We start from the raw sequence: 26,394 nt of genomic DNA, 5'->3' as shown, positions 1-26,394 counted from the left end.
GTGACCCAAGTGGGTGCACAACTTCCATAAAAATTGCACCCACCTGAGGTATATTATCAAAGATCACCATGCTGCCATGTTGCATCCAATTAGCCAAGTATCTCCAGATCCCACTTTTGGAAAGTCTACAATACTGGACATGCCCAGTGGGTGCAGGAGATACTTGGCTAATAGGATCCTAGATGGGGGCATGATCTAGGGGTCTTTGTAGATAACACGTTGTCTAATTCTGGGCAGTGTCATTCTGTGGCTACTAAAGCAAATAAAGTTCTGTCTTGCATAAAAAAGGGCATTAACTCAAGGGATGAAAACATAATTCTGCCTCTTTATAGGTCGCTGGTGAGGCCTCATCTGGAGTATGCAGTGCAGTTTTGGACTCCAGTCCTTAAGAGGGATATAAATGAGCTGGAGAGAGTGCAGAGACTAAGTGCATCTAAATTGGTTAGAGGGACGGAAGACTTAAATTATGAGGGTAGACTGTCAAGGTTGGGGTTGTTTTCTCTGGAAAAAAGGCGCTTGCGAGGGGACATGATTACACTTTACAAGTACATTAGAGGACATTATAGACAAATAGCAGGGGACCTTTTTACCCATAAAGTGGATCACCGTACCAGAGGCCTCCCCTTTAGACTAGAAGAAAAGAACTTTCATTTGAAGCAACGTAGGGGGTTCTTCACAGTCAGGACAGTGAGGTTGTGGAATGCACTGCCGGGTGATGTTGTGATGCTGATTCAGTTAATGCCTTTAAGAATGGCTTGGATGATTTTTTGGACAGACATAGTATCAAAGGCTATTGTGATACTAAGCTCTATAGTTAGTATAGGTATGGGTATATAGAATTTTAATTAAAAGTAGGGAGGGGTGTGTGTATGGATGCTGGGTTTTCATTTGGAGGGGTTGAACTTGATGGACTTTGTCTTTTTTCAACCCAATTTAACTATGTAACTACTATGTAACTATGATGCTCTTGGGATTGCAAAGGGTTGGGGGACTGGCTTTATAAAGCAGACTGGGAAGTACAGTATAGGATCCTTTATCCAGAATGCTCGGGACCTGGGGTTTTCCAGATAACGGATGTTTCTATAATTTGGCTCTTCATACCTTAAGTCTACTAGATATTCATGTAAACATTAAGGGGCAGATTTATCAAGGGTCGAATTTCGAAGTAATGGGAGTTTTTTTTGAACTCCCATAACTTGAAATTCAAAGAAATTTGTCAAAATTTGTTTAAAAAGAGTTTTTTTTCTGCGGGTGAATAGGCTGTATTTGAATCGTTTGAATCAAAGTAAGAGCGTATTCGATCTACTTCCACCAAATGACTCCAAGTAGGTTCAAGGAGGTCCCCCATAGGCTAAAACAGCAATTTGCCAGGATTTAGATGGCGAATAGTCAAAGTTTTAAAGAGACAGTACATGATAAATTTCGATATTTGAATAGTCAAATTTAGTGATGGACTTTTGCTGGGTTTTGCGGGAAATTCTCGAAGCGAAATGAGAGAATTTCACCCATCACTAATCAAATTTGAAATAGTCAAAAATAGCTTGAAATTCTAATTTTTACTTCGACCCTTGATAATTCTGCCCCTTATTATGAACTCAAAGGTCAATAACCCCTTCAAGCTGCCTGTACATAGAAAGATCTATGTATTTTTATATTTCCATGTTATGGCCATTTTAAAGCTCAGGGCACCCATCAAAATGACCAGTTTTTCACACAGAGTAATCGAATCTGTAAAACATTTTTAATATAAGAATAAGCCGTCACATCAAGCTTTATAATACAGCTGCTTTCAGGCTGCCAGGGGGACTGAGCCTAGCAACCAGGTATAAAAAAGATAATAAGCCAATGAAAATAATACACAATATGGGAAAAATGACCACCACATTTTCTTCTTAATAAAAACGGGTTATTTGTGGTGAACTTGGGACTGATAGAAAGAATAAGCTTCCTGCAGTTGGTCGGTATGATAGGAATCAAAGATGATCATTTATATAAATGTCCCTTTTTTACTGTAACCCCAATTTCCCAGTGACTCAGACGTGCTCTCCAATGGTGTGAGGACTTTACCTCTCGGTAGGACAGAAGTACAAGAAGGATGGGAACCTTTGGTAGAGGTGGGACATCGCTGGAGACCTTCAATCAGAAAGGGAGATGTATGACAGAGCAGCATAATGGCTACTGTGGGTCCGTCACTGTCAAACGCACACTGGGAGAGAATATTGATGCCAGCATTAAAGATGGTAGAATGGGACTCCCTCAGCAACTGGTGCAACATCCCAGGGCAGGTAATTATCTTCTATCCATAGAGGCTCATGGGAGGTTTCCATAGGGCTGAACCCCCACATCTCCTTACTGGGGTCCCACTTATCTAAGCAGCATGTAAACATGTGCTGAACTTGCAGCCAATCACTATCAGGATATAAACATATAACGTGATTGGCTGTAAACTCACTTTTTTATTTTCTGGGATCAGAGGTGAGTGGAGCATTGATACACGGGGGCATTAAGGGAAATAATGGCAGAAATGAAGGAAATGACTATTTGAGTGTGACACTGGCTAGTGCCTGGGATATTAGCCTGGCTTTTGTGTATATTCTAATAGAAAATATCATTATGGGAGGAATGGGGAAACAGGCAGACTACAGACAACTCAGGATAAATACACAGAAGTACATCCTGGCATTTGGCCGCACGACTAACTGACAGTTAAATAACGGATTTCTCACTTTCATTTCTGGGATCAGAGGTGAGTGGATGCACAGCACACACTGGGGGGACAATTTATGGGAATAAATGAATTATAATGATATAAATGAAGAAAATCACTACTAAATTGAGTCACTAGATGGCGCCTGGGATATTAGCCTTGGTTTTGTCATTTTTATAGATTATAGGAGAGTTGGGGTTGGGGGAAGGAACAGGGATGCAGGGAGACTACACACCTGTCAGGCTAAATACAGAAAGAATAAAATAACGTTTGGGATTCCAATTGCTTTATATTTAAAATAAGTGTAAGTTAAGAAATAATAAAAAGTCAGAAATGCAAATTAAGAAATAATAACAATTCAGAAATCTCCTATGTTAATATATAACAGGAGTCACTATGGCAACATCTGGAGTGACGGCCACTTGCTGTTCAGATTTCTCCTCTAATGCTATTAATGTTCATATTTCTCTCTGTATCTCACTTTGTATATAACATTTACTTCTTAAAAAAGCTTTAAGGGAAAGTTAAGAAATGATTAAGGGGAAAAGTCTGAAATCCCCCATGTTCCCATATAACAGGGGTCACCCAGTGTTTGGAGTGACAGTTGACAGTTGGCCACTTGGTATTTCTCCTCCAATACAATTAATTTCCATATTTCTCGTTGCATCTTACTTTGTATATAAAACTGACTTCTTAAAAAGCTTTAAAGGAAAAAGTTTTGGAGCTGCAAATCCCAGTCACTGTTACTCATGTCCTGAATGTCCCAGCATCCCTTGTCACACCTGCAGCCTGTAGTCTTCTAGCTCTTAATGAACTACAAATCCCAGCATCCCTTGTCAGACCTGTAGCCTGTAGTACAAATCCCAGCATCATTTTTTCACACCTGTAGCCTATAGTACAAATCCCAGCATCCCTTGTCAGACCTGCAGACTATAGTACAAATCCCAGCATCCCTTGTCAGACCTGCAGCCTATAGTACAAATCCCAGCATCCCTTGTCAGACCTGCAGCCTGTAGTACAAATCCCAGCATCCCTTGTCAGACCTGTAGCCTATAGAACAACTCCCAGCATCCCTTTTCAGACCTGCAGCCTATAGAGCAACTCCCAGCATCCCTTGTCAGACCTGCAGCCTATAGTACAAATCCCAGCATCCCTTGTCAGACCTGTAGCCTATAGTACAAATCCCAGCATCCCTTGTCACACCTGTAGCCTATAGAACAACTCCCAGCATCCCTTGTCAGACCTGCAGCCAAATCCCCAGCATCCGTTGTCAGACTGTAGCTTATAGAGGCAACTCCCAGCATCCCTGTCAGACCTGCAGCCTATAGTACAAATCCCAGCATCCCTTGTCAGACCTGTAGCCTGTAGTAAAACTCCCAGCATCCCTTGTCAGACCTGCAGCCTGTAGTCTTCTAGCTCTTAATGAACTACAAATCCCAGCATCCCTTGTCAGACCAGCAGCTTGTGGTTTTCTAACTGTTACTGACCTAGAGATCCCAGCATCCCTTGTCAGATCTTGTCAGAGTGGAGCATTGATACACGGGGGCATTAAGGGAAATAATGGCAGAAATGAAGGAAATGACTATTTGAGTGTGACACTGGCTAGTGCCTGGGATATTAGCCTGGCTTTTGTGTATATTCTAATAGAAAATATCATTATGGGAGGAATGGGGAAACAGGCAGACTACAGACAACTCAGGATAAATACACAGAAGTACATCCTGGCATTTGGCCGCACGACTAACTGACAGTTAAATAACGGATTTCTCACTTTCATTCCTGGGATCAGAGGTGAGTGGATGCACAGCACACACTGGGGGGACAATTTATGGGAATAAATGAATTATAATGATATAAATGAAGAAAATCACTACTAAATTCAGTCACTAGGTGGCGCCTGGGATATTAGCCTTGGTTTTGTCATTTTAATAGATTATAGGAGAGTTGGGGTTGGGGGAAGGAACAGGGATGCAGGGAGACTACACACCTGTCTAAATACAGAAAGAATAAAATAACATTTGGGATTCCAATTGCTTTATATTTAAAATAAGTGCAAGTTAAGAAATAATACAGTGCTACGCAATATGTTGGCGCTATATAAATACATGTTAATAATAATAAAAATGTCAGAAATCTCCTATGTTAATATATAACAGGGGTCACTATGGCAACATCTGGAGTGACGGCCACTTGCTGTTCAGGTTTCTCCTCTAATGCCATTAATCTTCATATTTCTCTCTGTATCTCACTTTGCATATAACATTTCCTTCTTAAAAAAGCTTTAAGGGAAAGTTAAGAAATGATTAAGGGGAAAAGTCTGAAATCCCCCATGTTCCCATATAACAGGGGTCACCCAGTGTTTGGAGTGACAGTTGACAGTTGGCCACTTGCTGTTCAGGTTTCTCCTCTAATTCTAATAATATTTATATTTCTCTCTGTATCTCACTTTGTACATAACATTTACTTCTGAAAAAGCTTTTCAGTAATAGTTAAGCAATTATTTAGGGGAAAAGTCTGAAATCTCCCATGTTCCCATATAACAGGGGTCACCCAGTGTTTGGAGTGACAGTTGACAGTTGGCCACTTGCTGTTTCTCCTCCAATTCTATTAATTTCCATATTTCTCGTTGCATCTTACTTTGTATATAAAACTGACTTCTTAAAAAGCTTTAAGGAAAAAGTTTTGGAGCTGCAAATCCCAGTCACTGTTACTCATGTCCTGAATGTCCCAGCATCCCTTGTCACACCTGCAGCCTGTAGTCTTCTAACTCTTAATGAACTACAAATCCCAGCATCCCTTGTCACACCTGTAGTCTTCTTACTGTTACTGACCTACAAATCCCAGTATCCCTTGTCAGACCTGTAGTCTTCTTACTGTTACTGACCTACAAATCCCAGCATCCCTTGTCAGACCTGTAGTCTTCTTACTGTTCCTGACCTACAAATCCCAGCATCCCTTGTCAGACCTGTAGTCTTCTACCTGTTACTGACCTACAAATCCCAGCATCCCTTGTCAGACCTGAAGCCTATCGTACAATTCCCAGCATCCCTTCTCAGACCTATAGTCTTCTTACTGTTACTGACCTACAAATCCCAGTATCCCTTGTCAGACCTGTAGCCTATAGTAAAAATCCCAGCATCCCTTGTCAGACCTGTAGCCTATAGTAAAAATCCAAGCATCCCTTGTAAGACCTGTAGCCTGTAGTACAAATCCCAGCATCCCTTGTCAGACCTGTAGCCTATAGTACAAATCCCAGCATCCCTTGTCAGACCTGTAGTCTTCTTACTGTTACTAACCTACAAATCCCAGCATGCCTTGTCAGACCTTTAGCCTATAGTACAAATCCCAGCATCCCTTGTCAGACCTGTAGCCTATAGTACAAATCCCAGCATCCCTTGTAAGATCTGTAGTCTGTAGTACAAATCCCAGCATCCCTTGTCAGACCTGTAGTCTTCTTACTGTTACTGACCTACAAATCCCAGCATCCGTTATCAGACCTGTAGTCTTCTTACTGTTCCTGACCTACAAATCCCAGCATCCCTTGTCAGACCTGTAGTCTTCTTACTGTTACTGACCTACAAATCCCAGCATCCCTTGTCAGACCTGTAGTCTTCTTACTGTTACTGACCTACAAATCCAGCATCCCTTGTCAGACCTGTAGTCTTCTCACTGTTACTGGACCTACAAATCCCAGCATCCCTTGTCAGACCTGTAATATTCTTACAGTTACTGACCTACAAATCCCAGCATCCCTTGTCAGACCTGTAGTCTTCTTACTGTTACTGACCTACAAATCCCAGTATCCCTTGTCAGACCTGTAGTCTTCTTACTGTTACTGACCTACAAATCCCAGCATGCCTTGTCAGACCTGTAGTCTTCTTACTGTTACTGACCTACAAATCCCAGCATCCCTTGTCAGACCTGTAGTCTTCTCACTGTTACTGACCTACAAATCCCAGCATCCCTTGTCAGACCTGTAATATTCTTACAGTTACTGACCTACAAATCCCAGCATCCCTTGTCAGACCTGTAGTCTTCTTACTGTTACTGACCTACAAATCCCAGTATCCCTTGTCAGACCTGTAGTCTTCTTACTGTTACTGACCTACAAATACCAGCATGCCTTGTCAGACCTGTAGTCTTCTTACTGTTACTGACCTACAAATCCCAGCATGCCTTGTCAGACCTGTAGTCTTCTTACTGTTACTGACCTACAAATCCCAGCATCCCTTGTCAGACCTGTAGTCTTCTTACTGTTACTGACCTACAAATCCCAGCATCCATTGTCAGACCTGTAGCCTATAGTACAAATCCCAGCATCCCTTGTCAGACCTGTAGCCTATAGTACAAATCCCAGCATCCCTTGTAAGATCTGTAGTCTATAGTACAAATCCCAGCATCGTCAGACCTGTAGCCTATCACTAAATTCCCGAGCATCCCTTGTCAGACCTGTAGCCTATAAGTAAAGAATCCAAGCATCCCTTGTCAGACCTGTAGTCTTCTTACCTGACTACAAATCCCAGCATCCCTTGTCAGACCTGTAGTCTTCTTACTGTTACTGACCTACAAATCCCAGCATCCCAGACCTGTAGTCTTCTTACTGTTCCTGACCTACAAATCCCAGCATCCCTTGTCAGACCTGTAGTCTTCTTACTGTTACTGACCTACAAATCCCAGCATCCCTTGTCAGACCTGTAGTCTTCTACTGTTACTGACCTACAAATCCCAGCATCCCTTGTCAGACCTGTAATATTCTTACAGTTACTGACCTACAAATCCCAGCATCCCTTGTCAGACCTGTAGTCTTCTTACTGTTACTGACCTACAAATCCCAGCATGCCTTGTCAGACCTGTAGTCTTCTTACTGTTACTGACCTACAAATCCCAGCATGCCTTGTCAGACCTGTAGTCTTCTTACTGTTACTGACCTACAAATCCCAGCATCCCTTGTCAGACCTGTAGTCTTCTTACTGTTACTGACCTACAAATCCCAGCATCCCTTGTCAGACCTGTAGTCTTCTTACTGTTACTGACCTACAAATCCCAGCATGCCTTGTCAGACCTTTAGCCTATAGTAAAAATCCCAGCATCCCTTGTCAGACCTGTAGCCTATAGTACAAATCCCAGCATCCATTGTCAGACCTGTAGCCTATAGTACAAATCCCAGCATCCCTTGTCAGACCTGTAGCCTATAGTAAAAATCCCAGCATCCCTTGTCAGACCTGTAGCCTATAGTACAAATCCCAGCATCCCTTGTAAGATCTGTAGTCTATAGTAAAAATCCCAGCATCCCTTGTAAGACCTGTAGCCTCTAGTCTTCTAACTGTTACTGACCTACAAATCCCAGCATCCATTGTCAGACCTGTAGCCTATAGTACAAATCCCAGCATCCCTTGTCAGACCTGGTAGTCTTCTTACTGACTTACAAGTCCCAGCATCCCTTGTCAGACCTGTAGCCTCTAGTACAAATCCCAGCATCCCTTGTCAGACCTGTAGCCTATAGTACAAATCCCAGCATCCCTTGTCAGACCTGTAGCTTATAGTAAAAATCCCAGCATCCCTTGTCAGACCTGTAGCCTATAGTACAAATCCCAGCATCCTGTCAGACCTGTAGCCTATAGTACAAATCCCAGCATCCCTTGTCAGACCTGTAGTCTTCTTACTGTTACTGACCTACAAATCCCAGCATCCCTTGTCAGACCTGTAGTCTTCTTATTGTTACTGACCTACAAAACCGAGCATCCCTTGTCAGACCTGTAGTCTTCTTACTGACTTACAAGTCCCAGCATCCCTTGTCAGACCTGTAGCCTCTAGTACAAATCCCAGCATCCCTTGTCAGACCTGTAGCCTATAGTACAAATCCCAGCATCCCTTGTCAGACCTGTAGCTTATAGTAAAAATCCCAGCATCCCTTGTCAGACCTGTAGCCTATAGTACAAATCCCAGCATCCTGTCAGACCTGTAGCCTATAGTACAAATCCCAGCATCCCTTGTCAGACCTGTAGTCTTCTTACTGTTACTGACTTACAAATCCCAGCATCCCTTGTCAGACCTGTAGTCTTCTTACTGTTACTGACCTACAAATCCCAGCATCCCTTGTCAGACCTGTAATATTCTTACTGTTACTGACCTACAAATCCCAGCATCCCTTGTCAGACCTGTAGTCTTCTTACTGTTACTGACCTACAAATCCCAGCATGCCTTGTCAGACCTGTAGTCTTCTTACTGTTACTGACCTACAAATCCCAGCATGCCTTGTCAGACCTGTAGTCTTCTTACTGTTACTGACCTACAAATCCCAACATCCCTTGTCAGACCTGTAGCCTATAGTACAAATCCCAGCATCCATTGTCAGACCTGTAGCCTATAGAACAAATCCCAGCATCCCTTGTCAGACCTGTAGCCTATAGTAAAAATCCAAGCATCCCTTGTCAGACCTGTAGCCTATAGTACAAATCCCAGCATCCCTTGTAAGATCTGTAGTCTATAGTACAAATCCCAGCATCTCTTGTCAGACCTGCACCCTGTAGTCTTCGAGCGCTTAATTAACTATAAATCCCAGCATCACTTTCCAGACCAGCAGCTTGTGGTCTTCTAACTGTTACTAAACTACAAATCCCAGCATCCTTTGACAGACCTGTAGCCTGTAGTAAAACTCCCAGCATCCCTTGTCAGACCTGTAGCCTATAGTACAAATCCCAGCATCCCTTGTCAGACCTAGAGCCTGTGGTCTTCTAACTGTTACTGACCTACAAATCCCAGCATCCCTTGACAGACCTGTAGTCTTCTTACTGTTACTGACCTACAAATCCCAGTATCCCTTGTCAGACCTGTAGTCTTGTTACTGACCAACAAATCCCAGCATCTCTTGTCAGACCTGTAGTCTTCTTACTTTTACTGACCTACAAATCCCAGCATCCCTTGTCAGACCTGTAGTCTTCTTACTGTTACTGACCTACAAATCCCAGCATCCCTTGTCAGACCCGTAGTCTTCTTACTTTTACTGACCTACAAATCCCAGCATCCCTTGTCAGACCTGTAGTCTTCTTACTGTTACTGACCTACAAATCCCAGCATCCCTTGTCAGACCCGTAGTCTTCTTACTTTTACTGACCTACAAATCCCAGCATCCCTTGTCAGACCTGTAGTATTCTTACTTTTACTGACCTACAAATCCCAGCATCCCTTGTCAGACCTGTAGTCTTCTTACTTTTACTGACCTACAAATCCCAGCATCCCTTGTCAGACCTGTAGTCTTCTTACTGTTACTGACCTACAAATCCCAGCATCCCTTGTCAGACCTGCAGCCTGTGGTCTTCTAACTGTTACTGACCTACAAATCCCAGCATCCCTTGTCAGACCTGTAGCCTAAAGAACAAATCCAAGCATCCCTTGTCAGACCTGCAGCCTGTGGTCTTCTAACTGTTACTGACCTACAAATCCCAGCATCCCTTGTCAGACCTGTAGCCTGAAGAACAAATCCCAGCATCCCTTGTCAGACCTGCAGCCTGTAGTCTTATTGTACTTAATAAACTACAAATCCCAGCATCCCTTGTCAGACCTTTAGCCTATAGTACAAATTCCAGAATCCCTTGTCAAACCAGCAGCTTATGGTTTTCTAACTGTTACTGAACCACAAATCCCAGCATCCCTTGTCAGACCAGCAACCTGTGGTCTTTTAGCGGTTACTGACCTACAAATCCCAGCATCCCTTGTCAGACCTACAGCCTGTAGTCTTCTAGCTCTTAATGAACTATAAATCCCAGCATCCCTTGTCAAACCTGCAGCCTGTGGTCTTCTAACTGTTACTGACCTACAAATCCCAGCATCCCTTGTCAGACCTTTAGCCTATAGTACAAAATTCCAGAATCCCTTTTCAAACCAGCCTATAGTACAAATCCCAGCATCCCTTGCCAGACCAGCAGCTTATGGTTTTCTAACTGTTACTGAACCACAAATCACCAGCATCCCTTGTCATACCAGCAACCTGTGGTCTTTTGGCTGTTACTGACCTACAAATCCCAGCATCCCTTGTCAGACCTACAGCCTGTAGTCTTCTTGCTCTTAATGAACTATAAATCCCAGCATCCCTTGTCAAACCTGCAGCCTGTGGTCTTCTAACTGTTACTGACCTACAAATCCCAGCATCCCTTGTAAGACCTGTAGCCTATAATACAAATCCCAGCATCCATTGTCAGACCTGTAGCCTATAGTACAAATCCCAGCATCTCTTGTAAGACCTGTAGCCTATAATACAAATCCCGGCATCCCTTGTCAGACCTGCAGCCTGTAGTCTTATTGTACTTAATAAACTACAAATCCCAGCATCCCTTGTCAGACCTGTAGCCTATGGTACAAATCCCAGCATCACTTGTCAGACCTGTAGCCTATAGTACAAATCCCAGCATCTCTTGTCAGACCTGTAGCCTATAGTACTAATCCCAGCATCTCTTGTAAGACCTGTAGCCTATAATACAAATCCCAGCATCCCTTGTCAGACCTGCAGCCTGTAGTCTTATTGTACTTAATAAACTACAAATCCCAGCATCCCTTGTCAGACCTTTAGCCTATAGTACAAATCCCAGCATCCATTGCCAGACCAGCAGCTTATGGTTTTCTAACTGTTACTGAACCACAAATCCCAGCATCCCTTGTCAGACCAGCAACCTGTGGTCTTTTAGCTGTTACTGACCTACAAATCCCAGCATCCCTTGTCAGACCTGTAGTCTATAGTACAAATCCCAGCATCCCTTGTCAGACCTGCTGCCTGTACTAGTCCTTTTTCTGTGATATCATGATGTTTAGAGTCTGTATTTCAGTAGGGACTGGGCTTCATATTATAATAGAGGGAAGAATTGATGGTGCCAATACAGGGAAATGCTGCAACCTGTGAATCCTGATACGTATAGCAGAGAGGGCTGGTGCATGTGAGCTCACAATCTCTTCTTTCTTTCTATGTCTCCACACAGTGAAATTTCCAAGCGACGAAGCGTTTTATAGCGTTTTCGAAGCGATTTTCCGAGCGATTTAGCAGTGATTGTTATATAGAGATATTCAGCGATATTCCATCTGATTTTTGGCGTTAGGAAAAACCATCTTCCTTTGACGTCAGCTGATATCATCTTTTTAACCCAACAGCTCTTTTAAGAGCTAAAAACTTGGGGCGCAATGATATTTCTGCGCCCCCTGGAGGAAGGTAAGGCAACTGCTACTGTTTTATCTGAATTTAGGGTTTTGCTGTATAGAGAACAAATAAAGTATAGGAATGTAATTGAATCTTTCTCTTCTCCTTCAGCCACAGGCCGGAATCCAGATCCCTCTCCGAGATTTATAAGGTGAGTAGAAAGGAGGGTAAAACACTGGGCCGCTTACTGCCGGAAGTGAGACATGTTTTGTACCCTGGGGAATATTATGTTATCAATAAAATCCTTCTTTTTCTTTTCCAGGCCTCCTGAATGGTCGGCTGACCAAGGATGTGCTTCTTGGAGAAGGCGGCACCGGAGAAGTCTACAAGGTAAGAGACCAACCAATTAGAGTAGGGAACTGAACAAGATTGTGATCACTAGACACAATCACACAATGATTTAGGCAGACATATCAAGCTTCTGGTTTGGGGGCTGCATTAGACCCTCTCTTTCCTACTTGTATATAAGTCAACCTTTCTGTCTGTATTACAGGGACGACACATCGAAGAGGCGTGGTAGCGGTGAAGATCGCCAACATCAGCCGAGTACTGTATCTTTATAATTCCAATCTCTATATATCAATCCTATTTGTGTAGTTGCCTATGTGACCTAAAGGGATTTCTATTATTCCACTCCAGGATGAAGAGTCAGTCATGAGGGAGCTGAAGTTTCTCCAGCAGTTCGGAGGCCACAAGAACATCGCCTCTTACTATGGAGCTTACTACAGGGCTCCACTCTCGGAGTGCTCATCGGAGCACTTGGAAGTAAGAAATGATTTACTGTATCGTGTTCTTTCCTCTCAATCTCCACTGGAAGTGATAGAATACATGACCTGAAATAATTTCTATATATTGCAGATTGTTCTCGAGTACTGTGGTGGCGGCTCTCTCCACACCCTCATCAGCAGGACCAATGGCCAATCCCTGAAGGAGACCTGGATTGGCTTATGTCTGCAAGGAGGTTTAAAGGTAAGGCCAGATTTACCCCTTAATGCCTCTTCTTTAATTGCATAAATTATATATATACAATCTCTTTGTTGTTTAGTCTTATGTCTGTTAAAGTCTTATAACCTACATCTCAATCTCCCCAGGGGCTGCACCACATCCACAAGAACCGGGCCGTTCATAGAGACATCAAGAGCCTGAACATCATGCTCACAGAGACGGCCAAAGTGAAGACCAGTGAGTAAAACTTACAGTTATAAGAGTAATGGATGGTGGGGAGCTAACGTGAATATGGAGTCAGGGGCTTTCATAATTCAGGTTTCTATCTTATTGTGGTTAAACAAGTTATTTTCCATTAATCATTTGTATTTGTCATTTCAGTCGACTTTGGAAACAGTTGGGACCTGGATCCACAGACTGGATTGTGCCACGAAGCAGACGGGACTGCACATTGGATGGCACCCGAGGCCATAAGGCAGAAGGGGCCAGCGCCTGGCGTAACGACACCAAAGTATGTTGTACTTATAATACTTGTAACAACACCGAGCATTTACTTATCAGTCCTAATGGGACATAGACGCAGTCATTTTCTCATGGAGAGAAAGGAGTTTTCCTGAAATGTTGGGTTTCTTAACTGTTTGCACAATGTGTCTGCTTTAATATATTTGCTCATTTGCAATGTGACGCTGGTGTTCTGTAACTGCTATTGTTTGTAATGGAGATGTATTGCTGTATACACGTTTATATAATAAAGCATTTTTACACTTTTATATTGTGTTCATTTACTAGGCGGTGCATTGGGCTATTTTAGAAGTTGTATTCTGTTCTGTTCTGGCCATAATTGAGTTAAGGAGAATGGCGTGTACTTTTGCACCCATGATAATATATGTTTCTAAAAAAGAATTATATAAGTGTAGCCTTTTTAAGATTTTTTTAGATTTTATTAAACAGCCACTAACCCAATTCTCTCCTTCTAATGCTCTTTGTGTGTCTTTTGCAGTGTGACATCTGGTCGCTGGGCATAACCGCCATCGAAATGGCCGAGGGAAAACCACGTAAGTGAATCACAACAATTATGGCTACTTTATTTTATACATTGAGCAGCAGAGGTTCTATATCAGAATGGGAGGAATTTGGGGTGATTTGCAATTTCCAGCAAAAAAAGAATGTTTTCTGTAGATTAAATAACTAACTTCTAGACATGTTGGATGGGCCTGATATATATGTTTTTCACTTTTAGCATACGCAGATGAATACCCGGTGGAGCACCTGATTAGAGAAGCCCAACCACCGAGGCTTCAATCAAACAACTGGTGAGTCGGTCCCAGCTCGTGTCACTGTACATTGTACCTGCGCTTGCAGACATGGAACTCCCCACATTTTCTTATTAACACTTGTTGGCAACTCCTATATCCACTTCCACAGTCTGCCCTCACCATGGCCCCTTGTCTGTACAAATTGGGATAATGGGGAGATTTCAGTCTCAGCTCAGGGGGATGTGTATTTTGTTTAAATACCTCCTAAATATAAATAGAGGGTTTTCTACTGCAGAGTTTAAATGTGTCCCATGAGATGCAGGCAAGGGAATGTGTGTTTTCCAGGGAAATATAGATGAATGCAGAGTGGGATATGATCTATTTTATGTATACTAATCAGTGTCTATGTCTCAGGGGCATAACAGTATAACTATGGGCCCCACTACTGTGAGATTACAGGCCATGTGCACTATGGTGGCAGTCAGGAGAGGGTGTGGGAAAATCACAGAACCTTACCTTGTCCCTCATAGCCTTATAGACATTAGATTTGCCACTTAATCCTTTGTTATACCCTTGTTGACCAGTTTGGGATAGTGGTGGGGAATCTTGGGTTTAGGAAACACTTGTATGGATGTATGTATAACTTTATTGTAAAGCGCTGTTAAGGAGCTGCATGGGCTGTACAGTGCATAAAAGTACAATATATATAAAAGTATCCATGGGGGGAGACAAATCACATAATAAATATATACAGAATCATAGGACAAAGAGCTTAAATGTGGTAAGAGACATAGTGGGAAGGAGGTTCCCTACCCCGTAGAGCTCACAGTCTAAGTGGAATGGGACTGGGAGGCTAACATACAGGTACAAATTGGAGATGAAAAAAGTGCACAAGGTAAGGCATAGTCAGTAGGGACAAAACTTTGGGAGAAGATTTCTATAATGTGTAATGCTGTTATACTATGGGTCTCACTTCTCCCTAAAAGAGATCAAATCAAAATAGATAGATAAATAAATAGAGATAGAGGGATAGATAGATAGATAGATAGATATACTGCAAAATATATGTATATTCTGGGGTATAGCCTATTGATTACTGGGGTCAAAGCTTCGGGAATCTGGAAAATAATGATCTGGGGATTTTTTTTGCTAGCTAAAATCTCTTTTTTCCAGGTCACAACATTTCGTGTCCTTCTTGGAGTCGTGTCTGAAGAAGGATCCTTCGGAGAGAGGGGAGTGCTGAAGAACTCCTGCAGCACCCATTTGTCACCCAACTGCCGCCTAAGAAGATCATCAGGGCTGAGATTGAAAACCCATCTCCGGACTCTGCAGAACCGGCCGGCCAAGAAAGGTGAGGGAATCCATTATATTTGATACGACTGCACATCACACAGTGTAACTCAACAGCTGCAAGAGTTGTTTTTTACCATAATGGCACTTGGGAAAAATAAACATGTTTTAAGGGGTTCTATAGCTTAATATTATATTTAGTTTAATGGTGACAATGCGCGTTCTAAGACAATTTGCATTTGGTCTTCAGTCTTTATTTTTTGTTTATGAATCATTTACAAACCTGTAATTAGTATTCATGAATGACAAATATGATTTTCCCTATACAGCGACTGAAGGAAAGAGCTCTCTGGACCCTGCGGCTCGCTTATGACTTCTGCACACGGACATCGGCAGAACAAGAAGCAGCTCTGCAAATGGCCTGGAGGGCTTCTCCTGTTAGTGATCTTGTGGCCAATTACATCAACAGCCCAGAATGAGATTCCTAAATCACAGCAGAGGAAAAAGAAACATCCACAGGGTAGGTCCCATTCCATTCAGTATCAAGCGGCGGATTTGTTTGCCTGCCGCCCCTAAGCCGCGATGTCCGACCAGGCGGCCGCGAAGTCCTAGCGCCCATCTACACTTCCCCTTCCCAGCGCGCCGGTGAAAAAGCGCAACGTCCCCATAATGCGGCTGGGGGGCATGCCGCCCCTATTTTTTGGCGCCCTAGGCTCGGGCCTATGTGGCCTCGCCACAAATCCGGACCTGTCAGTATCCCTGTACAATGGTTCTCAGCTGGTAGACAAATAGCAATTTGATCCCCTGCTGTCTGGTGGGTGTCTACTTGGTACGACCCGAATCCTCACTTGTGCACAAGAGGTGGGTTTCGGCTAGAGATGCTCAAGTACAAGTACATTTCTTGGTCACAATCCTCCCCAGGGCAGTAGGGGCTGAATCAAGGATTTCTGTGCTGATGGGCATTAACCTCACTCCAGCAACCGCACAATAACACAACAGGGTAGAATGTGATTGAGAAAATTCAGGCATTATTTCCTATTTCCATGGTCCGTGGCCATTTTTTTTCTAAAAGGAGCACAGCCTGGGAGAAAAACTCTAATGAATAAGGCTTGTGCATTAATGCCATGCCTCTGAATGAGAATTCATGATGATCTATTACTGACTGACATACTTTTTTCTCATACAGATCCAGTGGCATCTGCAGCTCCACCAGCAACATCTCCATTCAGGCTACTGTAGTTTAACCAGTGGGGACTTCAAGATTCCCGCAACTCCACCAGCAGGGACTTTATATCCTTCTGTAGCTCCATATTCATATTCTTTTCTGACTACCACATCGCCACCAGTGGTGTCTTCAGTTTACATCACTCCCCCAGCAGTCTCACTTTCAAGGGCCACATCACCACCTCACTTTTCAACTGTAGTTCCATAGTTCCAACCATCTTCCTTTTTTTTGCAGACTACTACAACTCCAACATCTTGCCCTTAAGCATCTACTTTTCACACATAGCCACCATAGCTCCAACATTCATCTCCACCTCTACAGCTCCACTAGCAGCATTCACACCATAGCTCCACTATTAGGACCTTAGTTTTCATTAGTATCCAATTACCACTGCTCCACCCAAGGACTTTTCACTTAACTTTAGCTCACCACCCAGCCCTTATCCCATATTTTACCTCTACCCATAGGTTCTGTCCTTGTGCTAACACACCTCCACCCAATATCTTCTTTTATTTACAGATCATCCAAGCGTTTCTCCTCTTTAAAATATCTTTGAATCCTCACCCTTCTTCCTGTACCTCCATTTTTTCTTCCATTCCACCAATAACAAGACATTTAGTCACCACCACACACTAATAATGATGCCCCCTGCCCCTACACAGAGGCTCTCTTCTCTATTTTTTTCTTTTGCTTCCCCCTGCAATCTCCTAACACCATTTCCTCAGTGGTTTCTCCTTTCTCCTTTTTCAAATTGTCTTTCTATCCTTTCCAGCCTTCCACTCAACAACCAGTCACATCTCCTACTCTAAACCCTCACATAAACTCTTAGTACTGATACGGACATAAACTCTTAGTATAAGTTGATCCAGGGACTTATCCGATTGCCCCTTTGGGAGTCAGGAAGGAATTTTTTCCCCCTCTGAGGCAAATTGGCTCCGGCATCAGATGGGGTTTTTCGCCTTCCTCTGGATCAACTTCTAAATAGGAAGATCCCTTTTACAACTTGAACCTAATGAATGTGAGTCCTTCCCAACCTAAATTAGTATGAATTAATCTAAAATGCATAATAAAACAATCACTTTATAAATAAATATGTTAATACACATTTCATTGGTGTTCTTGCATTTGTTATAGTTCTATAGTATTGCCAGGGAACATTACAGAGGAGGGAGACCTCTAGTGCAAGGGAAAAGGGTCACTGAAAAGTGAAGGTGGAATCAAGAGGCAGGGGTGGGAGAAATTGGTGAAAGGAGATGCCAAGGATGAAGAAATATAAGAAGGGGATAAGCCATGTCTGGACCTAGTCCTACTGATCTGCATTGATGCCAGAGGTTTGGTCAATCAATCACATACAAATGATATATAGTTTATATAAACATATCACTGGGATTAGTACATTACAAGACTGGGTTCAGAAGGTGCTGACTTATTAATATGTTATTTTGGGCCTAGCAGGGACTTGGATATACATGTCACTTCCATTAGTATTCTTTGGGCCAAGGAGAAACAGACTCATTGGATCTAGAAAGAGCTGACCCATAAACATGCCACTGTCATTAGAAGACATATCTCCCATGATAAAGTTGCCTTTGGTATTATTTGGGCTGAGGAAGGGCAGGTCTGTGTGATGTTCCATTGGGCATCAGTCCATCCCCTGATTGGTCTACTGATAACAGGCGGGATATTATTGGCCACTGGAAATTCAAGGAGCCCTGGGCCAAAGTAAGACGTACATAATTTACTCTATATTTTGATTCAAAGTGAATATTTTACCATAGTAAACTGCTCCTCAGAGGTTCACTGCACATATCACTCCCTTTGGGAAAATGGGAAGAGGAGGGTCCGTCCAGAGTCACCAGGAAGGTTTGTTCTGCCTGAAGTGGAGGGATGTAACTTTACCAATGACACGGCTGTTGGGCATGAGAGGCAGTACAGCAGCCCCCTGCCCTGATATTAATCCATGCAGTTTATGTTTAGTACTTGATTTACTTGCCCTTTTATAAGACAGAGTGGCGGGCAGTAGACAGAGCAAGGTTACGTTAATGTACAGCCATATGAAGCTTCTAAGTTCTGTTGGGCCCAGGCCTTTAAAGAATCACACGTTGATCTTGCTGCCTCCCTGCTGGATGGTGTTGCCCCCATGCTTTAGAATGAAGTAGTAGAATACCCATGCCCACTGACATACATGAGCAGGGGAAATAGGAGACGCTGTTCGTGGGAGTAGGCGCCACCAACAGGTTTTCACAGTCCATTGCACTGATTTAGGCTGGGTGCCAGCACAGTCCAGTCAGCTCAGAAGAGGCATTATACTGGGCTTGTGCTGTGCCAGGGACATTATCATACATGGGCCTCAGAAGGTCCTGCCTGACCAATATCTACGGTTGTCACCATTTTGGAAAAAAATCTGGCTGTACAGAAAGGGGAGGGACAATGAGGGGGTGGTTCGGGAGAAAATATGGTCGATAAGGGAGCAGGGGATTATAGGAAGAAGGGAAAGAAGCGGAGCTGGAGGCAGGGATTGGGGAGGGACAGGACAGGGGTGGTACATCAGGGAATTATACATTTATGAGCAAATACATTGCAGGTTAAATGTGTAACACTGGTCCCAGTCTCGGCTGCTATATCACTGGTTTAGGCTGGTGATATGCCAACCCCATTCAATATCTGATTGAAACTCAACCATATGTATCTGGGCAGGTTTGAAATGGACCCTTGACTGAAGTAGCCACTGATCAGCTCCCTGCTCTTGTAAGTCCATTGCCAGACTAGTCCACCTCTCAAAGAATGAGCCGGGGAGCATATTTCGGGTATTTTCAGATCTAAGCAGGAAAAAGAATCAAACAGCAAATCCAAACACAGTTTTATAGATCTATATATTCAGTAGGACATGTGGCAGAGGGTTGGGATCTGATAATGGAACATTCCTCAAATGACACACATAGAAAACATCATACAAATAGTTGGTTTTTATTAATAAAAACTAATCACATTATTATGAATTCTATGCTCAATTATAAACACGGGGGCCTGGTTTCCATCTGTATATAACTGAGCAGCTTTACACCCATAGCGGCTTCTGCACTAAATTCTTGTAGTCGTCGGTGGCTTTCTTCAGCTTCTCAAAATATTCAACTTCCTCTGGAGTTGCCCACATCCGTGTGCAGAATAAATACCTAGAAATGTTCTATTAGAAGGCAGTTCATTGTGTCCTGGTGCAAGTGGATATAAGAGGGATGACTCTACAGGGGATAGTGATTGAAACAACTGGGGGCCCCCCAACCCTGAATATCGTACAAAAATTAATTTCGTACGACAATATCGGTGTGTATGGCCCACCTTAAGGACAATGATTCAAGGAAATCCTTGGTGACCACTAGCGATGTGCAGGTCAGGCTTTTCCCGCACGCCACCCCGCCCGAGCCCGAATTCCCTCTTATAGACCCGCGGCAAAGATGACGCCACAAAAGGGACGGGTGAGAGGATCAACCTGGAAGTCGGAAACCGCATTTGGAAGGTCACGGGCGGGGAGAGGAGCCAGTAGAGCTCAACCTGCCCTGGAAAGCAGCGTGCGAGGTCGGCCGGAACTCACCCGACCCGCGGGTATCAGGCCGGCCCACACATCACTAGAGACTGCGAATGACCAGATCCGTAACAGCAGGGGAACCAGAGACTGATTGAGCATATACAGTAGAACCCCCAGTTTCACATTTTTCAAGGGACCATGGAGAGAAAAAAAAAGAAACTTAAAATAAGGGAAATGTGTTATGGACACGTAATTAGGAGTACCACGGTCCCTTACTCCTGCCTCTCTGGACTGAGTCTTGTGCCCCGGTCCCTTAAACCTTCTTGCAGGTTCCTGCAGAATGTGCAGCATGTCATACGTTTCAAAAGTCTAAACACTAAAAGTAAAAGGGTTTTTGCTTAAAATTAGAGTGATTGACAAGGGAGAAGGGTGATACATTTGGAAAACAAACTTACAACTTAAAACCCGGGGAAACACTCCTATTGAAATGCATTAGAACATGAAGGGACCATGGAAAAACAACATAAAATCTTGGGAATAAACGTAAAATCGGGGTTCTACTGCAGTAACCCCACCTTTCTCAGCACAATGTGCACCTTTTATACCCCAAGCAGGTCGGGATAGTGGGAAAGGCAACACAGGCCTGGTCCAGAGGAGGTGAAAAACCCTATTTTGAAATAATTGAATACATTTACTGGGCGGAGTTTCCTTATGCCCTTTTTGATTTAAGAGGGCTGACAAGAAGGGGGAAAGCAAGTCGGCCAGGAGGTGGCTGATTCAGGCGGGACATGGTGGGGAGTCAGGTGGGACATGGGGCCGGAGTCCCCCCTGTGAGGACCGTGGGTTGGGGCGGGAATAAGGCGGTAAGGATGGGACGGAGCGTGCCTGGCACTCTTTTTTGCGGCACTCTAGTTACACCCACTGGCAGGGGATTAATCATTCATTTCTAATAAATCCATGTGAAAGCAGAGTTTGGGGCTAATTGGCACACAGATTGGCCCTAGGGCAGCCTAACAAGATAAAGTCAGCCCTAAGGCCATTTCAAAGATGGCCGCCAGCCCATCTGGCTCCATTCAAGGGATGATCCACCTATAGGCCTTTCCTACTCCACAAAATCTGTCTGTTCTCCCAGTCGTCTTGTCCTCATCTGTGAGATGGAGAGAGAGAGCCGGCGGCGGATTTTCACATCTGGAGGAAATAAAAATCCATATTCCAGGAACTTTGGTTAAGGAGAACTGCCAGTGTCACATGTTTTTTTTTTAATTGTTTGGTATCATGTAATAAAATAATCATAATTCATTTATTTTCCCAAAACTGATCTAAGAAGGGACAAAGAAGTGTTTGGTTCCTGCATTGATTTTTCTTATAGTTTTTTTTTTTTTTAATTATTTTGCTTTTTTCTTCTCTTCCCAGCTTTAAAATGGGGGTCTCTGACCCCATCTAAAAAACAAATTATCTGTTAAGGCTACAAATGTATTGTTAGTGCTCCCTTTTTATTACTCAATCATTTTTTAATCATTTTGGATTGTTTTGTTTTTATAATGGGAAGACAGCCATCCGCAGTAATTCAGAACTTTCTGAATAATAGGTTCCCTGGATAACAGAATCCCATAAATCGGTACAGGAGAAAAGTAAAAGTATCTTACTTCACCTACAAATAATTCTCAAAATGGACTGTCGGCGTTGAATATTGATGCTATATAATAGTTCTGCAGCTCATGCCTACTGAAATACAACTCTTAAGCTGGCCATAAAGACTGCAAAGTTTTGGGCGACATCGACAAAACGAGCGGATCTTCCCTGATATGCCACTAACGCAAAAAATGGCTATAATCGGGGGTAATTCGAAAGTCGGCCATATGGTCGAACGAACGAATTTACGATACAACCAAGGGCTTCCCGACCGGGTTCGGTCGGGTAAAATCAAACTTCCCTGATCGATATCGGTGACCAGATATTGAATCAGGAAGAACCCGTTGGAAGCCCACCATAACACGGGCCAGATAAGCCTTGTAAAATTGGTCCAAACGACCTGATATTGGCAGCTTTATCTTGCCTTGGCCACCTTAAGGAACTTTCCCTTCCTTGCATGGCTGCTAGAAGCTGGAGATCTAGTACAGCTAGAGAGGCTCAGCCTTGGATTTAAAATAAATGGGGTTTTTGTTTACTCCAGGTCCCTTTTCCATCACTTAGAATACCTAACAAACCTCATCATAAGAGCTACAGACCCCATGGGAATACAGTGGAGCCTGAATTTAGATATCCAGCGAACACTGGCCATTTCCGGCAAACAGCAAGTGGGCAAATAACAGGGAAAACTGCATTCTTTGTGGGAAGCAGTGGCAAGCACACAGAAACTCCATACACCCACCTCAATGACACATATAATACAATAGGGAACAGCTTTCATATTCAGTGACAAAATTACCAATTATACAGAACTTGCATAGACTAAATTAGAAAAAACGTTGCACACTGGAATGGGCCACTGATGGGTTGAGGATTCCCCCTGAACTGGCCACTGAAGGGCGAGGATCCCCCTGACTGTCCACTGAACGGGCCGAGGATCCTCTGACTAGGCCACTGATGGGTGAGTTCCCCAATGGGCCCACTTAACGGTGAGGGTCCCACTGACGGGACAGGTGGGGGGAGGAATCCCCTGACCCTGGCCACTGACGGACGAGGATCCTTCCTGACGAACCACTGACTGGGAGGAATCCCCCTGATAAGCCACTGAATGGGTGAGATTCCCCCTGACGGGCCACTGGCGGGCGAGGGTCCCCCTGACGGGCCAATGGCGGGCGAGGGTCCGCCCTAACGGGCCAATGGCGGGGACGAGGGTCCCCCTGACGGGCCACTGAGATAAGGGGACAGTTTGTGCCAACATCGGCTTTACTCCCCTGGCATGAGTTATAGTGGGTTGGCATGTAAGTGTAGCACACACTAAATGTAAACGGATCCCTAAAAAAAAGCCCAGATAGTCACTGGCCTTGTAATCAATCCCCTGTAAATGGGGGGTAATATCAAAAAATATATTTATCAATACCACTCCCGCAAGTAAAACTGGCGCACACACAGCCGAACAAAAGAGCCCTGTGTGATTCTGCTTACTTTTGTCCTGGGTTGCCTTTATGTGGCTTATGTATTCTAATATGAATGGGGTTCAATACATATGGAAAAAAAAAAAAAAAAAAAAAATTTGGGCCCAGTGGTCCCTAAGCTCTGGAGGAACAGTAGGATCTCCGAGTCTTGTCATCTGTGGTTCTTAGTAAAGAATTTTTACAAATACAATAAAAGAAAATATAATAAACTTCGTCAGAAAGACTGTGAAAAGGGGAAATAAATAAAAGTAGAGAAGGAACTGATATAGGGAAAGGGCAAGTGTCTATTGGGTGCACCCTTGCGGTAACCAGAAGCATTTTTTAGGGGATTAAAAAAAAAATTTAAAAAAAAAGTATTTTTAGGAAACCGAAACATAGCGTTCAAAGCGACAACTGACCCCTCGCTACCTGGAGAATAAAATGACTGTCAAGTTCTGAACTCATGAAAACTTTGTTTACAGGTCCCTCTCTCAATCCCGGACTGATGATCTAACGGCTAAACAGAAACTCCTGGATTTCTTGCCCCGTAAGCCCACATGCCCGTTTTTTTTTCCTTTCTGGAATAAAGAGGAACCGAGTTCTGCAACAGACAGAGTCACAACCATCTGTTGTTTAAGTGGGGAGAATCCCGGCACACACCACGAGGGGGGGAATTAAACAGAAACGGCCGCACCACTGGAAACAATCACGGTGCCATCCAACTGCCAGCGTCCAAAGGCAACTGCCATTGTGCTCCGCAGTTATGTTTGGCACAATCAGATCTCCTTAGCAATGCCAGCTTTGTCCATGTCCCAATTCATTAACCCTTTTCACACCAGCCTTAATGTTATTAACTTTATTGCATGTATTCCTCTATACACGGTCCCTTCCCTGGAATAGCCTGCTAGTGATCTTATGGGGATCCAGAAGATATGTGGCTTTTTATTCAGCAGCTCTCAGTTTGCCAGATGTTCAGTTAATCCAGTTGGCTGGGGTCCAAATGACCCTAGCAAACCACACATTGATTTGTAAAGAAGACTGGGGAAATGAATTCCTCTCTGATAGACCGCGGCCAAGATGACGCCACAAAAGGGACGGGTGAGAGGATCAACCTGGGAAGTCGGAAAACCGCATTTGAAGGTCAACGGGCGGGGGAGAGGAGCCAGTAGAGCTTCAACCTGCCTGGAAAGCAGCGTGCGAGGTCGGCCGGCAACTCACCCGACGCGCGGGTATCAGGCGGCGCCACACATCACCTAGAGACTGCGAAAATGACCAGATCGTAACAGAGGGGAAGCCAGAGACTGATTGGATATACAGTAGAACCCCAGTTTTCACATTTTTTTCAAGGGACCATGGAAGGAAAAAAAAAGAAACTTAAAATAAGGGAAATGTGTTATGGACACGTAATTAGGAAGTACCACGGTCCCTTACTCCTGCCTCTCTGGACTGAGTCTTGTGCCCGGTCCCTTAAACCTTCTTGCAGGTTCCTGCAGAATGTGCAGCATGTCATACGTTTCAAAAGTCTAAACACTAAAAGTAAAAGGGTTTTTGCTTAAAATTAGAGTGATTGACAAGGGAGAAGGGTGATACATTTGGGAAAACAAAACTTACAACTTAAAACCCGGGGAAACACTCCTATTGAAATGCATTAGAACATGAAGGGACTATGGAAAAACAACATAAAATCTGGGAAAACGTAAAATCGGGGTTCTACTGCAGTACCCCACCTTTCTCAGCACATGTGCACCTTTATACCCCAAGCAGGCTCGGGATAGTGGAAAGGCAACACAGGCCTGGTCCCAGAGAGGTGAAAACCCCTATTTTGAAATAATGAATACAATTTACCTGGGCGGAGTTCTTATGCTTTGATTTAAGGAGGCTGACAAGGAAGGGGGAAGCAAGTCGGCCAGGAGGTGGTCTGATTCAGGCGGGACATGGGTGGAGTCAGGTGGGACATGGGCGGAGTCTGTGAGGACCGTGGGTGGGGCGGGAATAAGGCGGTAGGATGGGGAACGGAGCGTGCCTGGCACCTCTTTTTTGCGCACTCTAGTTACACCACTGCAAGGGGATTAATCATTCATTTCTGTAAATACACATGTGAAGCAGGGTTTGGGGCTAATTGGCACAACAGATTGGCCTAGGGCAGCTAACAAGATAAAGTCAGCCCTAAGGCCATTTCAAAGATGGCCGCCCAGCATGCTGCTCATTCCAAGGGATGATCCCACCCTATAGGCCTTTCTACTTACCACAAAATCTGGATCTGTCTCCCAGTCGTCTGTCTCATCTGTGGAGATGGAGAGAGAGAGCCCGGCGGCGGATTTCCACATCTGGAGGAAATAAAAATCCATATTCAAGGACTTTGTTAAAGGAGAACTGCAGTGTCACATGTTTTTTTTAATTGTTTGTATCTATGTATAAAATAATCATCTTCATTTATTTTCCTAAAACTGATCTAAGAAGGACAAAGAAGTGTTGGTCTGCATTATTTCTTATAGTTTTTTTTTTTTTAATTATTGCTTTTTTCTTCTCTTCCCAGCTTTCAAATGGGGGTCTCTGACCCCATCTAAAAAAACAAATTCTCTGTAAGGCTACAAATGTATTGTTATTGCTCCTTTTTATTACTCAATCATTTTTAATCATTTGGATTGTTTGTTTATAATGGGAGACAGCCATCCCCGTAATTCAGAACTTTCTGAATAATAGGTTCCTGGATAACAGATCCCATATCGGTACAGGAGAAAAGTAAAGTATCTCTACTTCACCCTACAAATAACTTCTCAAAATGGACTGTCGGCGTTGAATATTGATGCTATATAATAGTTCTGCAGCCTCATGCTACTGAACTACAACTCTTAAGCTGGCCATAGACTCAAAGTTTGGCGACATCGACAAACGAGCGGATCTTTCCCTGATATGCCACTAACGGCATGGCTATAATCGGGGGTAATTCGAAAGTTCGGCCATATGGTCGAACGAACGAATTACGATACACCAAGGGGCTCCGACGGGTCGGTCGGGTAAAAATCAAACCTTCCTGATCGATATCGTGACCAGATATTGATCAGGAAGACCCGTTGGAAGCCCCCATACACGGGCAGATAAGCTGTCAAATTGGTCCAAACGACTGATATCGGCAGCTTTATCTGCCCGTGTGGCCACCTTTAGACTCTCCTTGCATGGCTGC

General features: G+C 43.6%; 2 protein-coding genes across 15 annotated transcripts in view; one reads left to right on the top strand and one right to left on the bottom strand.

Annotated features, from left to right (window-relative positions):
- The window catches only part of astl2a.S (astacin-like metallo-endopeptidase 2 gene a S homeolog), a 265,316-nt gene that overhangs the window by 85,759 nt on the left and 153,163 nt on the right, over positions 1 to 26,394 (bottom strand). For 4 of the 14 annotated variants that reach the window (XR_005960806.1, XM_041560923.1, XM_041560931.1 and 1 more), the window contains one exon: positions 25,457 to 25,537. The exons of 9 other annotated variants lie outside the window; for them this stretch is intronic. The gene's annotated coding sequence lies outside the window, so the exon portion shown is untranslated. Of the gene's footprint in view, positions 1 to 11,594; positions 11,843 to 25,456; positions 25,538 to 26,394 lie in introns of those variants that run through there. One more of the 14 variants, XR_005960808.1, reaches the window with a different exon arrangement.
- Positions 1,889 to 15,350, top strand: LOC121393183 (serine/threonine-protein kinase 4-like). Its single transcript, XM_041560947.1, has 4 exons — positions 1,889 to 2,285; positions 13,837 to 13,891; positions 14,077 to 14,149; positions 15,266 to 15,350. The coding sequence occupies exons 1-4, from the start codon at positions 2,172 to 2,174 to the stop codon at positions 15,333 to 15,335; spliced, it is 312 nt and encodes a 103-aa protein (XP_041416881.1). The 5' UTR covers positions 1,889 to 2,171; the 3' UTR covers positions 15,336 to 15,350.

This window comes from Xenopus laevis, chromosome 4S, assembly GCF_017654675.1.
Source record: "Xenopus laevis strain J_2021 chromosome 4S, Xenopus_laevis_v10.1, whole genome shotgun sequence".
Classification (NCBI taxonomy): domain Eukaryota; kingdom Metazoa; phylum Chordata; class Amphibia; order Anura; family Pipidae; genus Xenopus; species Xenopus laevis.
Note: the sequence above shows the minus strand (reverse complement) of the source record. Positions and strands in the feature narration are given on the sequence as shown.